The sequence below is a fragment of the Petromyzon marinus genome, chromosome 8 (assembly GCF_048934315.1).
Source record: "Petromyzon marinus isolate PM22_M1 ecotype Great Lakes invasive population chromosome 8, UKy_Petmar_22M1.pri1.0, whole genome shotgun sequence".
Taxonomy (NCBI): domain Eukaryota; kingdom Metazoa; phylum Chordata; class Hyperoartia; order Petromyzontiformes; family Petromyzontidae; genus Petromyzon; species Petromyzon marinus.
In genome coordinates, this window is record NC_133674.1 from 4,587,073 (window position 1) to 4,609,943 (window position 22,871).

A 22,871-nucleotide genomic window follows, 5' to 3' on the forward strand; every position below is an offset into this window, starting at 1 on the left:
AATATATATTCTATTATTCTATTGCTTCCCCTCAACGCGACTCCACCGAAAGAGCCAAGAACATGAATTACTGCAGTCACGAACGCTTTAAATCAAAATGTAATGTGTATTATTTAATAATACGCTTCCAGGCCGCACTAAGCCTGTAGCTGTCAGAGCGATTAAAGTTATTTTTATTCCTCTCAATTTCAATGGATTCTCTAATTAGTCTTTGCCAGTAATAATTAGTTTTAAACAACAATGCAACATTATCAAAATCAATTGAGTGTCGTTGTTGACAAGCATGTTCTGCCACTACCGACAGTTGTGTTTGAGATAATTTAATATTTCTCTGATGTTCTTTTAGTCTTACGCTGATGTTAAATTATCTCAAACACAACTGTCGGCAGTGGCAGAACATGCTTGTCAACAAGGACACTCAATTGATTTTGATAATGTTGCAGTGGTGTGTAAAACTAATTATTACTGGCAAAGACTAATTAGAGAATTCATTGAAATTGAGAGGAATAAAAATAACTTTAATTGCTCTGACAGCTACAGGCTTAGTGCGGCCTGGAAGCGTATTATTAAATAATACACATTACATTTTTATTTAAAGCTTTCGTGACTGCAGTAATTAATGTTCTTGGCTCTTTCGGTGGAGTCGCGTTGAGGGGAAGCAATAGAATATATATATTTGTTGTTTTGTTGTTTCCCTTCAACGTGGCTTTGCCGAGGGAGCTAAGAATATGAATACACATTACAATTCCTTATAGGGGAAACACATACTAATTAACGGATTACTAACATAGCATATAATCACTAACACACATTACAACTAATTACTAATCTACAACTCATTACTAATCATAACCATTGGCTGATTACTAATCGATTATATAATTACAATACCCCCCCTCCGCCTCAAATTACTGCACCTGATATGAGTTAAATGATGACGTCACCCTGCTGCTCTATTAAAACCGGGAGCAAGCGAGGGCTTTACCATTCTGGTGATTTCCCCGATGATGCTGGATGTATTTACCAGCGAAACGTCGTACTCAAACTGTAAATGTTGTAGATTCACTCTTCAACACACCGGTGGGCTAAAGTAGTGAATTATTTGTCTTTTGTCAACGTGACACTTTTTTGCTGATTGGCCGTGTCGGGTGGTGGAGGGTTATGACACATTTATAAATAACGCGATCTAACCCAAAAACCTTTATTATGATTAATACTGGTCGCGAAAGCCTACGTGTTAAACCAAGAATGATGTCTCCGTCGTTATCGTCATCGGAGAAGTCGACGGGTAAGTTCCTTTTTTCTTAGCTGCTTTCTTTGACATGACTGCGACATAGGTTCTTGACCAATTCGACACCAAATGTAGTGGTGTATTCACACGGACACTTTTAGCTTTTCTCCTGTGTCACTTTATTACTTCACATCCCGTATGGATGCTCCTCACACTAGCACAATGCACCCTTGCTCTAAACTCCCTCTCTCAATACTCTGCTAGCCTGTCACTTAATACTTCGCTAGCCTGTCACTCTTCTCTCACACCTCCACCTCGTCCTTGTCCCCAGTGGGGATCAGCCAACCCCACTGGGGAGGACGAGGTGTAGAGGGTGAGGTCCCAGGCTTCTTCTCCCCGGTTCTTGTCCTCTTCGTTCCTTCAGCTCCGACCAACGTCCCCGTGTTGCTCCGCACACATCCTTATATGCCCCTCCTCATTAAGGGTCCTCAGTTACCTCCCATTAAGCTGGCGCCTCAGCGGCACCTCCTGCACGTGCTCTCTCTCTTATCATCTCCATTTCTCGCCTCTCTGGCGTCTACTCCGTATTCCCGCGCTCGCAGCTGCCTGTCCCTAAATGCACCCGGTTAATTACTGCTTCTCCCCCTAATTGCTGGGGTCTCAATGGCGGCTACTCCATGTCTTCATGCTTGCACCTGCTCGCCCTCAAATGCACCCGCTGTTTGCAAACCCCGCGCATTACGTCACTACACATGTACCTGGGCTAGACTGATTAGAAGGCAAGGGGCAGATCAGCTCAATAAAAATGGGAGGAAGCTGTTAAACTTCTATGGAGCCGATGGGCTATGATCACCAACACACTGTTCTTCCATCAGTGCATCCACACAACATTATGGATACATGCTGAGCCCAAGCAAGAGCATCTGCTGGACTATATAGTGATGAAACAGTGAATGCTGGTCCTTGACAACAGGACCTAATGTGGCAAATCTTTCCACTGATAATTTTTGGCTTGTTACCTTTAAGATGTGCCTACTATTCTTCCACTATGGTGGTGGGCATCTACCTAGGATCCCATTCAAACCCACAATAGCCTGGTTTTGGCTAACCAATAAAAGTCTACAACATTACATTTACACAACGCACCAGTTACTCATCTGTGGCTGAGTCGACCGAGGAGAGGCCCAGGACTGGTTCAGATAATTGTCACTGTTGTTGGCTGAGAGCGAGAATGAACTCGGGTCTCCAGGTTCGTAGCGCTGCATGCTAACCACTGCACTACCACATGTACAAACGCACACACACACATGCAGGTTGCGAGCTGTACGCTTTCTGCGGAGCGCTCTTCGGCATCGCGTCCATGGTCACCCTCATGGTCATCGCCACTGACCGCTACCTGGTGCTGACTCGGCCCCTCGCCTCCATAGGAGCCATGTCCAAACGGCGCGCAATGTACATCACGGCGGCCGTGTGGTTCTACTCGCTCGCCTGGAGCCTCCCACCCTTCTTTGGCTGGAGTGAGACACAAGCTCCAGCCCAATGCTTTTATGGGCACCACCACCACAAGTTCAAATCCCACTACCACCGCTGACACAGCCCACTGCCAACACAACCCACCACCAATACAACTCATTACCAATGCTGATACAGCCCACTACCAACAAAGCCCACTACCAAACACAGCTCACTAACAACACAGCCCACTACCAACGCTGACACAGCCCACTACCTCCACCAACAGCGCCCATTACCAATGATGATACAAGCCCACTACCAACACAACCCACTACCAAGGTGATATCTACTAGCAGATGCCACTTTAGCACTCCTGAAAATCACAACATGCATTTTTTTTCATTATTTTCCTTATTAACAAATCTTAAGGCGAAAATGGTTGCGCTGGGTTGGATGTGTGCAGGATGGGAGAGGATCAGTTGCCGAGACAGCCATTTGAATGGGTCTCCATGAGTACAGCAACCAAGGGGAAGACTGCTAAGACCAAATGCGGGGAGACTATGAGGACAGATCCTGGAGGTCGCTGCGCATGTACTGTGCACCACTTGCAGGATCTGGCAGGGGGGGGGTAGGAATTTCGATTTAAAGCTTTCGTGACTGCAGGGATTCATCTTCTTGGTTCTTTCGGTAAAGTCACGTAGAATGGGAAAAAAATATAATAATAATAAAAATAAATATTTTATTTCCATTCTACGTGACTTTCGGTAAAGTCATAATATTTTATTTTATTGTTTTATTTTTATTATTTTATTTCCATTCTACGTGACTTTACCGAAAGAACCAAGAAGAAAAAAAGGGGTAGGAATTGTTTGACGAGGAGTTACGGTGGTGGCATCATTGGCTTTGGCCATGACGTCTTGACCTTGAACAAAGCTTCAAACTCTAGTCAGACTTCCTAGGACATAACACGGGATGTATATCTGCAAAGATGAGTGCTGTTGTTTGAGTTAAAAACTAATCTGTGAATAATTATTATTTTACCAGTTAAGGCACACTGAGCTATATAGTCCTTTTTTAAGAAGCGACCTGGCCACAAATTATAGCTCAACGAAGTGGCTTATCACGTGTAAATTTATAGCAGCCAAATACTGTAAACGCATGTTTCTAAATACGGAGGGAAAAACCGGAGGAACCCTAGAAAAATCCACGCTACCACGGGGAGAGAGAAATGCAAAATCCATATACACGGGCGTCAGGTTCGGGATCGAACCCACGACCTCCTATAAACCAGGTGAGGGAGTTAACATCTCGGCACCATGTCTTTAGTCCGGCTGTTTATGCTTCTCTTGGCACTTGTAGGTGCCTACGTCCCAGAGGGACTCATGACGTCGTGCACATGGGATTACGTGACATTCACACCAGCCGTACGTTCCTACACCATGCTGCTCTTCTGCTTCGTATTCTTCATCCCGCTCATTGTCATCATCTTCTGCTACGTGCGCATCTTCGCAGCCATCAAGAACACCAACAGGTGAGGCATTCTTGCGAGTTTGTGTGCACGGTCTGTCACGTGTTTGTGCGCATGGTCTGTGACGTGTTTGCACGCATGGTCTGTCACGTGTTTGTGCGCACAGTCTGTCACGTGTTTGTGCGCACCGTCTGCCAGGTGTTTGTGCGCATGGTCTGTGCCGTGTTTGCACGCATGGTCTGTGCCGTGTTTGCACGCATGGTCTGTCACGCGTTTGTGCGCATGGCCTGTCACGTGGTCTGGCACACGTTTGTGCGCATGCTCTGTCACGTGTTTGTGCACATGGTCTGTCACGCGTTTGTGCGCATGGTCTGTAACGTGGTCTGTCACTTTTGTGTGCATGGTCTGTGACGTGTTTGAGCGTATGGTCTGTCACGTAATTGTGCGCATAGTCTGTCACGTGATTTGTCACTTATTTGTGCGTATGGTCTGTCACGTGTTGTGTGTACGGTCTGTCACGTGTTTGTGCGCACGGTCTGTCAGGTGTTTGTGTGCATGGTCTGTCACGTATTGTGTATACGGTTTGTCACGTCGTTGTGTACGCTGTATATTGCGATGGCAATATACACTCGTACACAGCATGAAACAATTGCCTTACAACTTCACAATACAGCAATATACACCATGAAACAATTTCCTTACTGTCACCACGTTGACTAGAGGGATGGACGTGTGAATTATCTGTATTGTGGACTTGGTAACGTGAGTTGTGTTGGTCATCATCATTAATTCAAACTTGATATTTATAATTATATATTATCAGTCAGCATTTACAACATCTATTTTTCGCCGACACTTGCTGGACTTGTTCAATTTGCCCCTGGGGTGTGACTGTCCGCACAGGGCTGTGAAGACTCTGGGGGATGCCCATGATAGTAAGGAATCACAGAAGCAGCAGCAACGGATGAATGCCGAGTGGAAGCTTGCGAAGATCGCCCTCATTGTCATCTTGCTCTATGTGGTGTCCTGGTCTCCATACTCGTGTGTGGCGCTTGTGGCCTGGGCTGGGTACGTTTGTCCTGCTGCTCTCCTGCCTAACTCGCCACCTCCTGGTTGTTTTTGCTCTGATTTATGATTATAGTTTTTTGTTGTTGCTTTGATTTCTATTAACTTCATTGTTGTACTTTGTTTAATGTTGTTTTAATGTTGGTGACCCAGGTCACTTCCAAATGGGATGTATCCTGATCTCTTGAGTCCTCGCCTAGTTAAACAAAATAAACGTTAAACTTCTTTACAATGCTCAGGTGGGAATCTGTCTCCAACCTCTTCACCTCCTGCTCCCCTTTCCACCATGTTCATCTCCCTCACCCCGTTTCGACCACCTTTGCTCCCCTCCAGAAAATTAAAAACGCTTCGGCCCGGATTATTTTTAATCATCCACACCACACCCATTCCTCTGTTCTCCTTGTCGAACTCCATAACTCCATCAGCTTCCCATCTACTACCGCTGTTTATTCAAATTCCTTACCCTCGTTTACAAATCACGCCATGGTTCTGGCCCACCCTATCTCGCTTCTCTTATTTTTTATTACGTCCCATCTCGGCCCCAGCGATCACAATCTCTGGTGTCCCTCACTACGCCCCCTCCCCCTCCCTGTGCTCAGTCACGTTTCTGCTCCTCCCTCCTGGCTCCCCTCCATTGAAATAAACTGCCACTCCACATCAAACAGGCAACTTCACTAAACCATGTTTCATTCCTCCCTTAAGATTACTCTTTTTTCAATTGCATATCCCTCTACTGCTTCCTGTCCTCATCCTTAAAACCTTAACCAGCCTCCCCCTTCCTAACCTCGCCCTCCCTTTTCCTATCACCACCCTTCCTTGCCATCCCTTCCCCTCCCCAACACTCAAACCCCATCCCTTTTCCCCATCAGCCAATACTAATGTGTCATTTATAACTCTTGTAAAGCACTTTGACAAAAGCGCTATACAAAATCCTCGAGATAGGATAATATATTGCTCCATGACAAATTACTTGCAGGAAATAGCAACAATAACAAATGTCCACTATTTACCAAGGAGAGGTTCAATGAGCACTCAAGAAGGGTCCTGCATTGGAGTGGTTGGCCCATTCATTATATGTGAGTGTTTGGCATGTGGGAGGGAACCAGAATTCCTGCCAAAAAGTGACACACACGAGTGTAATACGTACTTAAAGCTCAGTACAGATAGATTGAGTAACCTGTTGCTCCATTGCCAACTCATAACGATCTTGCAGCCCAGTCCTATAATGCCTAACATTCCCAAGCAGTCCTCCATCCAAGTATTATCCAGGCTCAAACCTGTTTAGCTTTTGAGATCTTACAAGCTCCAGCACAATCAAGGTAACTTGATTGTTCCACATTTGTATGAGTGCAGAATCCCATAACCCAGCTGGTAGAATAGCTGACCGCCCAGTTATAGCATTGTACGTTCAAACCCTAATGAATGTTTGAAAGTATTTTTAACTCTTTTCTTTATGACCATATCATCAAATTTCTGTCAGAGAGCCCGGGACCCATGACCGAGGTACCAGGCTAGTAACGATGGATTATGTGCTCATGGAGTGCACAAAGAAGTGCAAACAGGACGTAAAATACGAGAAACAATAGAGGAGATGATTAAGCAAGTTAAGAAAAAGATCTTGGAACTGAATTGCAAATCCATATTTGTGACAATTCATTGCACCACCAGAGGAGTGATTCACTCCTTAACTACTTGGTGCATGTCTACAGGATACGAGCCGCTTCAACTCTTCGAGTTGTTTAACTTGGCTGCTGCCTGTCTCCGCAGTTACGCTGACATGCTCACGCCCTACATGAACTCCGTGCCTGCCATCATCGCCAAGGCGTCGGCAATCCACAACCCCATCGTGTATGCCATCACGCACCCCAAGTACAGGCAGGCGATCGGCAAGTACGTGCCGTGCCTTCGCTCGCTGTTCGGCGTCGTCCGCAAGGGCTCGCGGACTCTGTCGGGTAGCAGCTTCCAGTCGACACGACACTCCACGCTCTCCAGCCAGATGTCGTGTAGTGGTGACACGGTGCGCCGGCATCGTCAGCCGACCTGCACCTCTGACTCGGAGTCGGTAAGGAGCCAGGACAGAGATGGCCAGGTGGTTCTGGGGAAAGGGGGGGGGGAAGTTTCACGACGGTGACGTCTGCACCGCTCTGAGACCCTCTCGTGCAGTGCAGGCGGCGTTAGCCCAGTCGCCAATGACAGTACAAAAAATAAAATACAATTTTATTATTTTCACAACGTGATGTCAATAGTTCTTAGAATTAGGTCGGAGAAAAGTAGAAAAATACACCCATTCAAAAAAATGTAACTACATATTTACTGTTAGACGTGACTGTAAGTAGTAGTGTGCATTAACATTCAATTAAAACAGCTTCTTTTGAGCCTTAAGAGCCCTATTTAAAATATCAAAATAAGTCATTGGTATGATTGGGAGTGTAAAGGAGTTATATATATCTTTTAAACTACATAAGCAAAATACCTCTTTCAGCAGCTAATAGATTGGCATTGATCGTTCATGTAGAGTAAATAGAATGTGTAACATCGTGATCATTTAAGTTTCCACTGGGTATCCAATTAGAAAGAGGGGAAATTATTCCACTGTTACATTTTTTTCCTTCTTACTCACTGAATCCTGAATACAAATATACGTAAATAATTTATCCTGATCTTGAGTGGTATAAACAGGAGACACAGTGTCTCATTTACATTCCTTTAACAATGTATTTATATTTTTACTTAAGCAGAACTTTGAGGAGAGCATCTGACTGTACACCCCGTGTGAGGACGGCTTGTCACCCGCTCTCACTAGTGCTGGACGGACGTGGAGGGGGAGTCAGGGATCCGGACCCGGCCAGCCAGCCGTCAGGTCTCCTATGACCTTCCTCGAGATACCATCGAGGGCCAGGACCTGGGGAAAGCGAGGTGCCATGACTCCGGCATGTTCGAAAAGGTGGGAGTTTGAAGGATTGTGCAAATGAATATGGCTACTGAGCACCTACTAAGGCTTGCACAGCGACACGATGGAGTGGTACGGCCACGGTACCATGGCCTGCTGCTTGTTTACGTGATGACGAGCACTCGCCGTGTATTTCCATGAGATATAACCGAAGTGAAATGCAAGGGATATGGATTTCGTATGATCCTCTGCAATTTCTTTGAATAATTAGTGTCTACATACCTGTATGCTTTAATGTAATTTATAAGATGTCCACATAGACACCACGGGACTTAAATACACCTCGATGACCCTTGATTTCCCCTTACCCTTTCGTGTTAAGGATGACGACGTTGGCATCCTGTAGTCTGCTAGCTCTTAGAGAGTGTGACATGCAATTCACCATATGTGAAGACAGCTTGGGGTAAGCGCAACCCAATGTTCGTGAACTTCTGAGCTTTGTTTATGGTCACAGCAAAACGTCACAAGGACTGGAGACTGCCGCCGCTTTGTAGCAAAAGGAATTGTGTGGTCAAAAGGTGCCAACTCTCTTGATCATTCAAGCTGTTCCCCGTTACACACTACATGATATATATGTAGTGGCATAGAATAGTAATGTAGCAGCATAGCGTTGGCTGCTGGCAGGGAAGGGGATCTGTTGCTTACAGCAGGCCAGGTTATACACCAGAGGGGGGTATCGGGGAAAGGCCACAGAAGGGGCACACCAAGAACCACTGGTAGGTTCTAGAAAGGGGTCGTGGCCGGGGGCAGAGCCATGCCATGCTGACAGTATAAGAGGGGCCCCTGTAGGGGACCTCGGGGCTGTTGTATGGAGTGGGATCCCCGTCATGCTGCTGAAGTTTTCACTATTCTTCTGGTCGTCTTCACCATCCTTCTTGTCGTCTTCTCTATCTTCACTATCTTGGGGCGTCACCAGTCAGGCAGCCTACCAACTGTCCTGACTGAGTAACGTCGCTGACCATAGATGGACTTATTGTAAAGTGTTGAACCCCGATGGTGCTTGTTAATAAAGAAGTGCCTCCAACTCTTAGTGTCTCTGAGTTAGTTACTACATATGTAATAAACGACTTCCACGACAACTCTTGACTGGTGTCGTTTATTTAACAGAATGTCTGCACAGCTCCACGCTCTCTTTCTGGGTAGTTCTCTTGCTTCCCCCGCTGCCTTGACGATTCGTCTCTGTCCGCTGCCACGGCACGCCTCACTCTCTCCGTTCACGCCACTGGCTGGCGGCGTGCCCGGAGAAGATGCTGCTTCGCTGGAGGTTCGCCACATGGTCGTTGGCGAGGAGAGGTAGAGCGGCGATCCAGTCCGGACCCGAGGCTTCCCATACCGACCTCGAGTCCTCTCCTGCCTCTGCTTATATGCCTCCTGGTGGAGGTAAGCTCCGCCTACCACCACGCCCCCTCGTGGAACCTTTTGGATGGTTCCCGTATATTCTCCGTAGCTCCGCCCATTACCTTTGGCCTAGTTAGATTCCCTACTCCAGATTGGATACCGGTTACCCAGCGGTGGCTGTGCAAATGTCCTCTGTAACCCACCAGGTGGCGCTGTCTCATTACATCACCCCCTCCCCCCCCCCATGATGAAAAAACTAGCCGTCCCGGCTAAGAATGGAGAGATGCAATTAAAGACCTCGCGGCAACGACAAGGGTGTGTAACAGACATAAAAGCAACATGAACTGTACGAGCCAGCATTAAAAGGTGAGTAACCAAAGTGAAGATAAAACCGGAACATCAGCAAAATCGAGGCGTTTTAGAACGGGTCCGCGACGCCGGGCCCTCCGTGGTAGCCATATCCCGTTCCGCGTCGATCAGTGCGGCTGGAAGTGGAGCGGTCGGTGGAAGAGCGGAGGGGTCTGATGTAACAGGGACGGACTGGGCAAGGCCATCGTCCGCGACGGCAGTCAAGGGTTCAGATGCTGTGGACAGCAAAACAAATTTTCGGAAGATCAACGTGCAACCGCACCCCCTCCGGTTCATCGGATACGTCCTACCCCAGCAACCCAATATGTGGAGTTGACAAAGCAACACGTGGAGGAACAAAGGGTTTCAGCCATGATGGATGGATGAACCAACGACGCCGACTCGCCAGAATACGTACACACTGAGAGTGCTTAACCTCAACCATTTCAACCGGCCCATGCTATGGCTTGTGCAGTTTGGGAGAGGTGCCAACAGGCACCTGAGGGCAATGCAGCCAGGCCCGGTCACCGACGAACTACGACAAGTCATTGCCGGACCTGCACGTACAGCGCTCATTGTGCGCCTGCGTTTTTGCGGTGTTAACCCGAGCGACCTCCCGCGCCTCAGAATTCCGGCACAGGGAGTCCCGCACATGGTCAGCCAGGGTCAGTTTAGCGCCACCAACAGGCGATCTCAATTGAGCATCAATAGGCGGCACATTTACCCTTCCGTACATGAGGAAAAATGAAGAAAATCCCGTGGAACCGTGCGGAGCCATCCTAAAAACGGCGAGCACGCTAGGCACGTGCAAATCCCAATCGGCCTGTTTGGCATCCACAGTCTGGCAGAGCATAGCTGTCAAAGTCCGATTTAGACACTCGACCATCCCATTAGTCTGAGAGTGATATGGTGACGTCCTAATCTTTTTGGTGCCCAAAGCGTCGCTAACGTTCGGTAGCAACTTAGAAGATAAATTCCGGCCCTGGTCCATAAGCAATTGCTCCAGGGCGCCTTTGTCCATGACATAGCCATTCAAAAATGCATCAGCGATGGAGGATGCGAATTGGTCAGGTAAGGGCCAAGCCATTGGCCACCAGAAATAATATATTACACCCATCAAAAGGTATTTGTTACCCCTGGGAGTGATCGGGAATGGCCCCTGGACATCAAAAGCCACCAACTCATTGATGCGTGTAACGGAAATAGATTGCAGCAGCGGATGGCACTTCAGGCAAGGCGGCTTTCTGTCGAGTGCACTCATAACAGGAGCGAAAAAGTTTAGAGATGTCGGCTGTCATACCGGGCCAATAATAATCCCGTTGCAATGTTAGCAAGGATTTTGAACACCAAGGTGCAACAACTTTTCACCGTGCAACACACGAACCAACCTGTCACGGAGAGCAACGGGAACTACAATGCGCCGTCCATTATGTCATCCTTCCACATCAAAAGGCCCTCCTGAAAAGCCAATCAATCACCTTCCACTGACACAGAACCCTCACGCGTCTGTTCCGCCTGATGCTGCAGAGCCCCTAAGGAGTCATCCAACAGTTGCTCGTGCATCCATATGGAGCGCGGCAACTGCAATACATCGTCAGCCGGCACATCTGCCCCATGCAAGGAAAACTCGTTCACCACGGACATGACAGTATGCGGTAGCAAAGCGACAGGCGAGCAATGACTTGTCCCAGAGGAACATGTGCAACGAGTCACTGGCAGCAGTCGAGACAGTGCATCGGCGTTACAATGCCTGGAACCCTTACGATAAACGACATCGAATGAGAACTCCTGTAATATCTCGAGCCAATGAGACAGCTGACCGACTGGCTGCTCAACCTTCAATGAGTATTGGAAAGCCGCTTGATCAGTGCGACAATAGACTTTCTGCCGTAAAGGTAAGGCCTATACAGCCGCACAAAATAGACATTGGCCAACAGTTCCCTCCTGGTGACGCAATAGCGAATTTCTGCGGCCACCTTCTCCACACTGTCTTTCGACTGAGATAAAATGGTGCCTATGCCCATATCGCTGGCATTGCTGTCGAGGATAAACGGCAAACGAAAAATCGGGATATTGGAGCGTCGGCACGTCGGACAAGTGAGTGAAAAGTGCCACGAACGCCGCTTTCTGCTCAGGGCCCCATTTGAATCTCTGATTTTTGGCAGTCAGCGCATGCAAGGGCTTAGCGACCATAGCGAAATTTGGCACGAATCGACAGTAATATGACGTGAAGCCGACGAAACTGCGAACATCACCCGCACATGTAAGGGTAGGCCAGTCACGGACACAAGCAGTTTTTGTCGGATTCGTGATGATACTGTTGGAACTTACCACGTGGCCCAAACAACACCAAATTCTGCAGCAGATGACATTTTTTAGGTTAAACTTGAGGTTGGCACAGCGCATTCTCTCAAACACGGAGCGCAGGCGTAGGAGGTGTTCATCGAACGTACGACTAAATACAATCACATCGTCTAAATAAATGAGGCACGTATCCCACTACAAGCCAGCCAACACGAGCTCCATCAAACGTTGTAAGGTAGCCGGTACCGAATTTAAGCCCAAAGGAAAGCTGGTAAATTGAAAGAGTCCCTTAGGCATGCTGAAAGCGGTTTTCGGCTTTGACGAGTCATCCAGCGGCAATTGCCAAAACCCGGACGACAAATCGAGAGTGGAAAATTACCGCGCCCCGGACAACGCATAAAGGGAGTCATCCCTACGCGGCAGTCGATACACGTCGGCACTGAAACCTTATTTAAATTACGAAAATCCACACAAAACCTGAGGTTCCCATCCTTTTTCTTTACCAGCACAACTGGTGCACCCCAAGGACTATTAGATGGTGAAATTATATCTGCGGCCAGCATGTCACTGACAGCGCTCTGTACACACTCCTTCTGCCTTGGGCTCAACCGGTGCGAGTTTTGGCGAATAGGGCTGGCCCTGCCCATTCCAATGTGGTGAGATAAATAGGGATGTGCACCTCAAGCCGAAATCGTCCTAGCTAAAGACGTCAGAAAAATCACGCACAAACGCGCGCAACCCATTCCGTTGTTTGGGCGACAATACGGAATTCTCACGACACAACTCCGCAATCCATCTATCGTCTGAACCAGGAGGAGTATGCGTCGCCCCCACCACTCGGTGTGGCTACACCTCGGCACGTTCTGTAACGGCGGTAATAGCATGGGCCAAAACAGTGCCGGTGGGAACGACAACCTCATCTGGACCCCCGTTGAGAACCTGAAGAAACGGTGCCTGTTCAGAGCGAATGATCGTCTGAGTGCCGACCAGCGTCAGACCACGCATCGCGGCATTAGATGGGGTCAGGAGCACCCTAGCTGCCGAACTATTGCAGCCACCCCCTTTTCAATAGCACAGCAGCACCAACATTTGGGAACCTGGCAGGATCTCAACCGTGACATCGATCAGTGCCTGCACGTCGGCACCCGAAGGTGAGCAACCAGTGCCGAGGGCAGAAAGAACACATTACGACCTGAGGGCATTTACAAGCAGCCCTGGTCCACCAAGATTTTTTAGGCATTTTCCCAAGGAAATCAGTACCCAACAAGCACGGCCAAGGACCTGGAGATCAGAACCGGCCCCGACGCGGCGACCTCCCCAATTGCGATATGAGCGTCCACCTGACCGATGATGCCCATGCTACCCCCGTTAGCAGCAACACAAGTGGCAAAAGCGGGACGAGCAACTGAAAAATCAAGTCCGAAATAATCATAGCGGAAGCCCCCGTGTCAACTAAGACGCAGACATCCACCCCCTGAATGGAACCAGGTTCAGCTGAGGATCCCGCAGCCGCCGCAACCACGTGACGTGCCAATTTTTTCCATTGGGTCACCAAAACAGGCCAACGCAGCCCCGAATGCAACCCGTCAGCCCCGAATCGCGATTCGAACAACCGTGCCCCGTGGTATGAGATGCATGAGGTGGCGAATTTGGCCAGGTGTCCAACGTGAACCGACTCACCTGTGAGGGATGATGGTGATCCGTCGGAGAAGCAGCAGGAGCCGGAGCAGCAGGCGGAGTCAGCGATCAAGGGTGGCCCCTGCACTCCTTCGCAAAGTGGCCCAGGCGGCCACACCTGAAGCAGGTCACGGCTGACCATTGGGCACCCCCGTCTTCACGTTCATGCGGGCCGCCGAACTTCCGGCGTCGCGAAGGGTCGTCCCGACCCCGACCCCAACGAGGCACAGCAGCGGCCAGATCGCCCTCAGCAATCGCATGCTCATGCGGGATTTCCACCACTTTAGTCGGCGACCATCCCTTGGGCTCACCGTCCCGAGCAAGGTCGCCTGTCCACGCAGCCATCTGGGACCATCGCTGCAGGCTCTCGTGCGCGTGAAGACACCTAGCAGCCCACCGGGACGTCTGGACATTGTGCCCGCAAGTGGGCAAGACCACCCCCATGTCCCTTGCCAATGCCAACATGTGGTCCATGACAAATGAGTCAAGGACCTCCTGGTTAACATCGGGGTAGGCAGCTACAGCCAATACCATCAGGGCACTTCGGTAGGCGAGCGGAGACTCAGGGCTCCCCCTTCTCCGTTGAATAAACTTTCGTCTGGTGTCGGAAGGTGATTCGTAGACCTCTGCCATCTTGGCGTAAACACTTTGAAGCATCTTTTTTTTCTCAGGGGGAATCGATCTAAAGACTGCAAGTGCATCGTCGTCCAGGACGGTTGGCAAAGCAACCAGTGCCTCCTCCTCAGACCATTGCACTGACCAGAATGCTGCCTCAAATCTCCGAGTGAAGGCACTCCAATCGCCGCCGGCAGCGACGAATTATTTTACGTGCGAAAGCCGTCGGGTGCGCTCAGCCCCGTGTCGCCCAGCAGGAGCAGCGGCCCCTGCAGCCAGCGTGCCACGCGGCACACTGGAAATGGCGGGCTCCAGCCGCATCTCAGTCGCGCCGCCCAAGATGGTGGCATCCTGCCGCGTGGTCTCCGTTGCGCACGTAATGGCGAATGCCTCCCCAGCGCCCGTGACGGCGGCCGTCTTTTCCGCAGGGGGACCCTTCGAGGCTCCAGTCTCGAGCCTCTGCACGTCACCCCTCAGCAGTACCTCCTGCGGGTGCCCCGACGACGTGGACGAGTCGATGAGCGATACCAGCTGGAGAAGCACTGCCCGCAGTGACTCCAGCTGCTCCTCCATCCTCCTCCAGTCGTCTTCCAACTGCCATGGCAAAGAAGCCGCAAACGCGCTGCCCGCTTCTGGCGCGGCGACTTCACCAGTAACCGGGACCACGGATCCCGGGGTCAGCAGGTCCTGGGTCACCGCCCGCTCCGTCGTCGTCGGAAGATGCAACAGGCGGGTTCTTCTTCTTGAGATGCTTGGACATTTCTCTCACCGTTGTATGTTTCCATCTCCAGAAGAACCACTTCTGACTCCAATGTAATAAACGACTTCCGCGACGACTCTGGACTGGTGTCTTTTATTTAACCTTGTCTGCACAGCTCCGCGCTCTCTCTCCCTCTGGGTAGTTCTCTCGCTTCCCTCCCTGCCTTGACGATCCGTTTCCATCCACTGCCACGATACGCCTAATTCTCGCTCTCCGTTCACGCCGCTGGCTGGCGGCGTGCCCGGAGTAGATGTTGCTTCGCTGGAGGTTTGCCACATGGTCGTTGGCAAGGAGAGGTAGAGCGGCGATGCAGTCCGGACCCAAGGCTTCCCACACCGACCTCGAGTCCTCTTCTGCCTCCGCTTACAAGCCTCCTGGCGGAGCTAAGCTCCGCCTACCACCACACCCCCTCGTGGAACCTTCTGGATGGTTCCCGTATATTCCCCATAGCTCCGCCTGTTACCTTTTGCCTAGTTCGAATCCCTACTCCAGATTGGATACTGGTTACCCATGCAGATGTCCCCTGTAACCCCCCAGGTGGCACTCTCTCATTACACATTAAATCTAAAAAGGCTACGCAACAATCTGACATGTTACACAGAAATGCAAGGTGCTGTTAGTTTCATATTGACACTTGCTGGCTCATTGCGTCCAGTTTGAGCAATGAAGTGAACGGCATGTTCCACTGGCATCATCATTACTGTCATTTACAAATGGCGGGCTCTTGGATGTTCCGAGGTGTTTTTTTATTGAAATTCCGGAAACCCGACAATTTTTCAGGGATGTCTCTGTAAGAGAATATTTTTTGGTTTTCTTCATTTGTGCCTCCTATGTACCATCTGGGAGGTAGAGTGTGACAGGCGGACGACAACTTGTGAATGATATACACAATAGCTGCATGCCGTATATAGATGATGTTCATATCCGTGCAACAGATTATTATTTTGGGCTGAGTTTTGACGTAGATTTCCAGGCCCACTTCAGACACCTTAAAATGCTAATGGTGTACATTGTCAGGAATGCATCCTGGGTCACTGTATTAACAGACACCACTTCCCATTGATGGTATATATTTATGGGTATTGAACCAAGGCCACTGGGATTTGTAGCACAGAATGTGAACCACCACACTACCTCCTCCCCACAGAGAACACACAGAAAATAGACAATATTTACCTCCTAAGCAGTGATGACATCACCACACTGCTTTCTCCAGGCTAGATGGACTTTGAGGCCATATTAAGTTGCGAAAGATCACTGCTACGTAGTCATGAGGCCCTCGCCGGGCAGGTGGGGCGTGACGTCTGCCCCCTCCACTCCCTCCTCCACTCCCTACTCCACCGCATTGCTCCGCTCCCGCCGGGCCCCCGCGGGTGATCGGTCCTCCCGCGCTAGCACCTTCTCGGAGAGACATGACTAAAGCGCTGGCTTACCACCGCTCGGGGTTATTCTACACACGCCCACGTACACCACCACTAATGCGAGGGCGGCTGCGCGAACGCGCGCATCCCTGCTGGCGCTTGTACTTTAATACGCGCATGTCTCACAAATAGCGCTATAGCGGCGGCGCAAAAACGCGCGCTTCTGCAGGCGGTTTATCTCCTAACCCACGCATGCACTATGACTAATGCTACAGCTGCGGCGTGAACACGCACGCCCCTGCTGACGATTGTACTTTAATACGCACACGTCCCACAACTAGCGCTATAGTGGCGACGCGAACGCGCGCGCTTCTGCGGGCGGTTTATCTCCTACCCCACGCATGCACTATGACTAATGCTACAGCTGCGGCGTGAACACGCACGCCCCTGCTGACGATTGTACTTTAATACGCACACGTCCCACGACTAGCGCTATAGTGGCGACGCGAACGCGCGCGCTTCTCCGGGCGGTTTATCTCCTAACCCGCGCACGCACTATGACTAATGCTCCAGTGGCAGCGCGAATGTGCGCGCTTGTGCGGGCGGTTAATAGCCTAACCCGCGCATGCACTATGACTAGCACTACAGCAGTAGCGTGAACACGTGCGCACCTGCAGGCGATTCATTTAACGAGCCTTCATGTTGCGGCTCTGCCCTCGCCGCTCGTCCGCCCACACAGTTGCTCCACATACACACAGACAAATCACACTGCACCGATACTCTGTGCTAACGTTTATTCACAGCGCAAAACCCTGCACTGAGGAAATATTCTGCAAGCAGAGCCTATCCTATCACTACCCAATCCCCCCCAAACACTTACGTGCCCTGTTATATACCTCGCAGCCGTTCTCACGGAGTTGCACGAACACGGGGAGAGGCGGAGGGATGGAGATGGGAGAGAACCTTGCCTAACGCATGTCTCATGGCGACATTCGCTGGCGTCTCACGGACGCTGCGAGCGGCTCGAAGAGGCAGGGAATCGGTCTGGGTCGCCAAGCGGCTGGAGATCACAAGAGTCCTGAACCGTTTCGGGTTTCCCCTTTTTTTGCCCTGGGATATCGAAAATCCAGGGTTACATTACGTCATCCTGTGTAGCCAATCGTGCGCCTACCTTTAGATTTTTCAAACGTTTCTCTGCCGTTACCCAGAGCATTATGGTACGTAATTTTTCGGCTCATTGTCTCTGTGCCTGTATCCATTAATTCCTGACTCAGCCAGTTTATTCTGGGAGGGCGTCCCTGGCTGGCAAATACACACCCGGTGTGTGTACCTGGTCAGGGGTGCTAGGATCCCCCCGCCCTCATTATCTGCCCTGCTCGCTTAATATTTTACCCCAGCCCTTTCCCCGATATTATGCGTGACTCACTGCGGCTGGCCCGGTGAACCTTGGTGCGCCCATAAAATTTTAAGCCAATTTAGGGGGGCCGCAATGTGATTTGTCCTGGGGGGATTGGCCAATCTCCTGGCACAGGGAAACCGCGGGACTTCCCACCTAGGGGCTCTTCAGATGAAAACCCGTGGTGCCAGGCGATCCCCCACAGGGACACTACCGTAATTTCCCGCATATAGCCCGCATACGCATATAACCCGCAGACGCATATACCCCGCAAAAATAGCGTTTTGGGTAAAAAAAATTCAGATAGTCCGCATCGTTATATACCCCACATGCATTCATATCTTTAACGTCGTTACCGCAGCTTAATTCCATAATATTAATACAAAGTTTACATTTGTAATACATTCCACTATCAATAGTTAACATTAAAATCATAACGTGCAAAAAGAAAACAAACTAACCGGAAACGAGTGAACTTAAAACAGTAAATAAGTAACAAAAGTAAAGATCCAATAAATAAGTAACACATAACTGGTAGATAAGTAAGTAAGCGTACTGTTAGGCTTACCAGCATTCGACCTCATCATATGACTGTACAGTTTTAGCACTGGAAGATTGTGCACTGCGCAAACAATAGCGGCACTACGGTAACGCCATTGCCTCCTGGCAACAAAGCCATTGGAAATTTTAAACAAAGCTCATGGTCGCGACTGTATAGTGCTCAGCCAATAGCAGCGGCGTAAGAAACTCAGCAATTATGATTCCGCGTCTGGTAGACGCTTGTTAAGGCCCTTCCCATTGTGCAATCCATAGCCTGAGCTGAATCTTTCGCACCCCCCTACAGCCACTGAAAGTATTACGGTAAACAAAGTGCACCCACTTCGAACACTGTCGTTTCATTGTACAAACAATTCGAATAATTTAAAACGTGATAACATGTGCAATGTTAGTGTTAGTGGTTTATTCAGCAGTGCTTTAGTCAAAGGTAAGTATTGCATCATGGATAGTCCTACCATGAAAAATTAAACGAGTTATGACATGTCACACGTGTAAAATATTTTTGGGATCGCCCGCAACCTCCATATACCCCGCAGGGTCTTGTTTTGGTTGTAAAAAGTGGTATACCCCGCGGGTTATATGCGAGAAAATACGGTACGTGTGTATGTGTGCGGCGTGTGTGCGTTCAGGGCGGGGGTAGGGGGGGAGTCGCGGTGCTGGCGGAGTGGCTCCGCGGTCGTGGCACCACAGCAGCACTACAGTGTGTCTCACACAGTGAGATGTGGGCTACAAGCTGGGACGATGGCAGCACTGCTTAAAGTAATGTGATTGTCTTCTTTACCTTGCAGACATCGCTCGACATCGACAATATCTCACTCGTTGAAACTGGTAGCACTCAGGTATGTCTGTAACACATCATTAAAAGAAGCATTTACGACGCGTTTCTTTTTTTGTATTGATGCTGCCATTGTTGAATGATTAACGGCACCGGGCGAGCAATTCACAGGTCGCAGGTTCATTCTGTCATCTCAGCAGTTGAAACAATGGGGGGCAAGTTTTGTAAATATCCCCCGCGTCTCTCCACCCGCAGTTTGAACGAACTTAGGAGGCACTCTGGCTAATGCTGTGGGTGTATTATCCACAATGTACGCCGCCGTCTCCTTCACTGTTTATGTTAAAGATTCCCCCACTTAATTCGAAGACAAGTAGGCCAAGTAGGCCATTGTGTGTCAGTGCCATGGTCCAAATTTGCTTATATATTTTTTGCAAAATAGTAAATTATTAAACATACCAATCGTCACCCCCTCGTGTAAAAACTTAGCAGGACCCCTCCAAAAAAAGTATTTTGACCCAAGCTATCCTTTCCTGCGTATCCAAGTGTGTCAAAATCAGCAGGAATGTTGTCACCCTGAAAATGGCTCACTTCCCAATTGCATTTCACTGCCATTAACACTAAATCGCACCTATTGGCAAATGTAAATCCTTTCATAAGTTGTGTTTTTTCTAGATTTGAAGCTTTCGTGACTGCAAGGATTCATACTCTTTGGTTTTATTCGGCAAAGTCACGTAGATAAAATAAAACAAAATAAAAGAAAACAATTAAATCACGACGTTTCGGAGGCAACACAAGCTTCCGTCGTCAGGTGGAATAGTCAACGCAGAATATCTGTGTCAGGAGCACAGTTCAGAGACGACCGGGATTATATACAGGTTAAGGGAGGGGGGAGGAGTCAGTAAGGGGGCGTGGGTGGGTGGGAGGGCTGGGTTAAGCAGCCTTTTGATAGATTGCTGCGGATAACAACCACTTCCCACTGCACAAGAGTGGGTAAAACCCACCTTTGTTATGCTGCGTGGGGGGTCGGGGGGAGGAAGAGACATGCTGCATTTTTTGAAAGCGGCGGCAAATAGCTGTTCAATTATAAGGTAGCTAAAGTTTGATATACAACCACTGAGAAAAGGAAATGGTTGTACAAAAAATTGAAAGGCAGCTAACGTTTGACTTGATTTATAACATCTTTCCAGTGATTGTTCAATTTGAAACCATCCTCTCGGTTGAAGTTATGTCTGTGTTTGTAAATCTGGATGGCCTCGTGGACAAATCTCTGATAATAACCGGTAGGTTTGCAGAGCACCTTGGTATCGGAGAAAACAATATCATGATCACCCACAGCGTTGTAACAATGATCATTCTGCCGTGTTTCCAATCTGATTTGTGCTCGCGAATTCGGTCAGAGATATGTCGCTTCGTCTCCCCGATATAGCAGTCCCCGTAGGTACAACTCAATTTGTAAACACCGGGGTACTGTAAGTCAGGAATAACATCCTTTACTGACGGGATCAGATCACGGATTTTGTGCACAGTGTTGAACCGGACCTGGATCTTGTGTTTGTTTAGAATTTTGGAAATCTTTTTCGTAACGCCTGCTATGTATGGTAACGTGATGATTTTGATCGGAGTGTCAAGTAGTTGTTTCTGTATGGTGGAAGAAACAGCTTGGCGGATGGTATGGTCAGAGTAACCGTTCATCTTGAGGGCCAGATGTACATGTTTTAATTAACTGGTCAGGTGGTGTTTGTCAGAAATGCAATGAGCCCTATGGATTAACGTTTTGATGAAATAATTCTTCTGAGTCGGGTGTTGGTGGGAATCAGGTTTCAAGTAGGAGTCTGTGTGGGTGGGCTTCCTGTAAACAGAATGTCCCAAAGAGCCATCAGGCCTTCTCTCAAACAGGACATCCAAGAATGGTAGCTTGCCATCTTTCTCCACTTCCATGGTGAATTTGATGGAAGGGTGTCTGGAATTGATGTGGTATAGGAAAAGGTTCAAAGCTGGGAGGCCATGTGGCCAAATGTCGAAAGTGTCATCCACATATCTCTTCCACAGGGAAGGGCTGAGGGTGGATGTCTGGATGGCATCTGATTCAAATTTCTCCATGAAAACATTGGCTATCACTGGTGATAAGGGGGAACCCATGGGGGTGCCCTCATTTTGTTTGTAGAAGGTGCCATTCCAAGTAAAGTAGGTGAGGCAGTGCTTAACCAACGCCGGTACATCGGGGTCAAGTCCATGTTGGACCAAATCTTCGATTATTGTGATGGTATCAGGTACTGGGACCTTGGTGCTATTTAAAATGAGTTAACCCGATCCAAGACGTCTGAAAGTTACATGGTGGGTCCCGTTTACCGATGCATCTCAGAATGCGCAAACGGTTCACATTAGATAGGTGTAGCGCCATAGTTTTTAAAGACATTGTACTCACCGCAGAGAACTGTAGCAACACGACCGCACTCTATGATAACCAAACTATGCCACACACCCTCCCGCATGGCCGTGTGGGAGCCTTGGTACCGATAAAGTACACGTTCGGAATCGGAAAAGTGTAATTTTTTAACTATCGGTGTCAACTTGGAAAAATAGTTCTGTGGCATTTTCAAGGCATTTAGCTGTGAAGTGCTGTCCTCAAATTATGTCACTCAATCTCTTCCGTGGTTATCGTCCAAAGCATTCGCCTCCTTCTTGTGCTTTCATAATGAGGCAGTGCGCTTAACCTGTTCTCTTAAATCATCTTATAATGTCTTTTGTTGCCTCCTCACATTTTGCCTTATTGTGGATAAATTACAGAATCAATCATAAATATATTAATTCATTACGTCTTTTGCGAGGCTCTTTAGAGTGCATTTGTATATTTTTGTATTACCATACTCTCCCTGCACAACGTTATTTTAGACTGCCTTAAATGTTCATCTTCAAAATTGTGTCCTTCTGTGCTGGATCGATGTAAATGTTCATCAGAGGCAAACACATGTTGAGGGGAAAACATTTCTGATATTTGCATTTGGTCGAGGTGTTAAAAGGAATTGACTGAACCCGAGTATCAAAACCAGAGGGAAGAGCGCTTATGTTTTCGGAGTGTTTGCTTGTTGCACTTTTGCTTTGTCAATATGTGTGTGTATGATGGGACTCGTGGGAGGTGGTATTTTTACCTCTACATTGAAGTCACGTATGAAACCAGTAAACTGTCTCTACATGAATGTGGTAGCATATTTCACATCTGCCAGATCTGAAGCATCAATTTCAAATATAATTGTTTCCATTTTACCAAAGATATGGATACCATTATAAGTCCAAACATAATCCTATACTGTCTGCCTATAATATTGTCTACACTATTAGTCTTATTGTTATTTATCTGGCACAAGCATATCGATAATAATTGTTTTTTATTGGGAGGGAAAGTACTTGAATCATATCGTTATTACCTTTCCAGTTTAATTTGGGCAGTTTTCAGATGTGTTATTTGTAAAATTAAACTTGAAAAATAACTCACCAATAACGTATTGATGATCTGTAGGTCATAAAAAAAATACAGGGCAGCATGCATTCGTAATAGACTCAACTCATGAG

General features: G+C 48.4%; 1 protein-coding gene across 3 annotated transcripts in view; it reads left to right on the plus strand.

Moving 5' to 3' along the window:
- Nucleotides 1-22,871, plus strand: part of LOC116940148 (melanopsin-like) — a 65,162-nt gene that overhangs the window by 35,466 nt on the left and 6,825 nt on the right. For all 3 annotated transcript variants that reach the window (XM_076065527.1, XM_032949453.2, XM_032949452.2), the window contains 6 exons: nt 2,545-2,748; nt 4,046-4,217; nt 5,058-5,222; nt 6,987-7,281; nt 8,023-8,163; nt 19,315-19,365. In XM_076065527.1, coding sequence (XP_075921642.1) covers nt 2,545-2,748; nt 4,046-4,217; nt 5,058-5,222; nt 6,987-7,281; nt 8,023-8,163; nt 19,315-19,365 — 1,028 coding nt within the window. The remainder of the gene's footprint in view (nt 1-2,544; nt 2,749-4,045; nt 4,218-5,057; nt 5,223-6,986; nt 7,282-8,022; nt 8,164-19,314; nt 19,366-22,871) is intronic.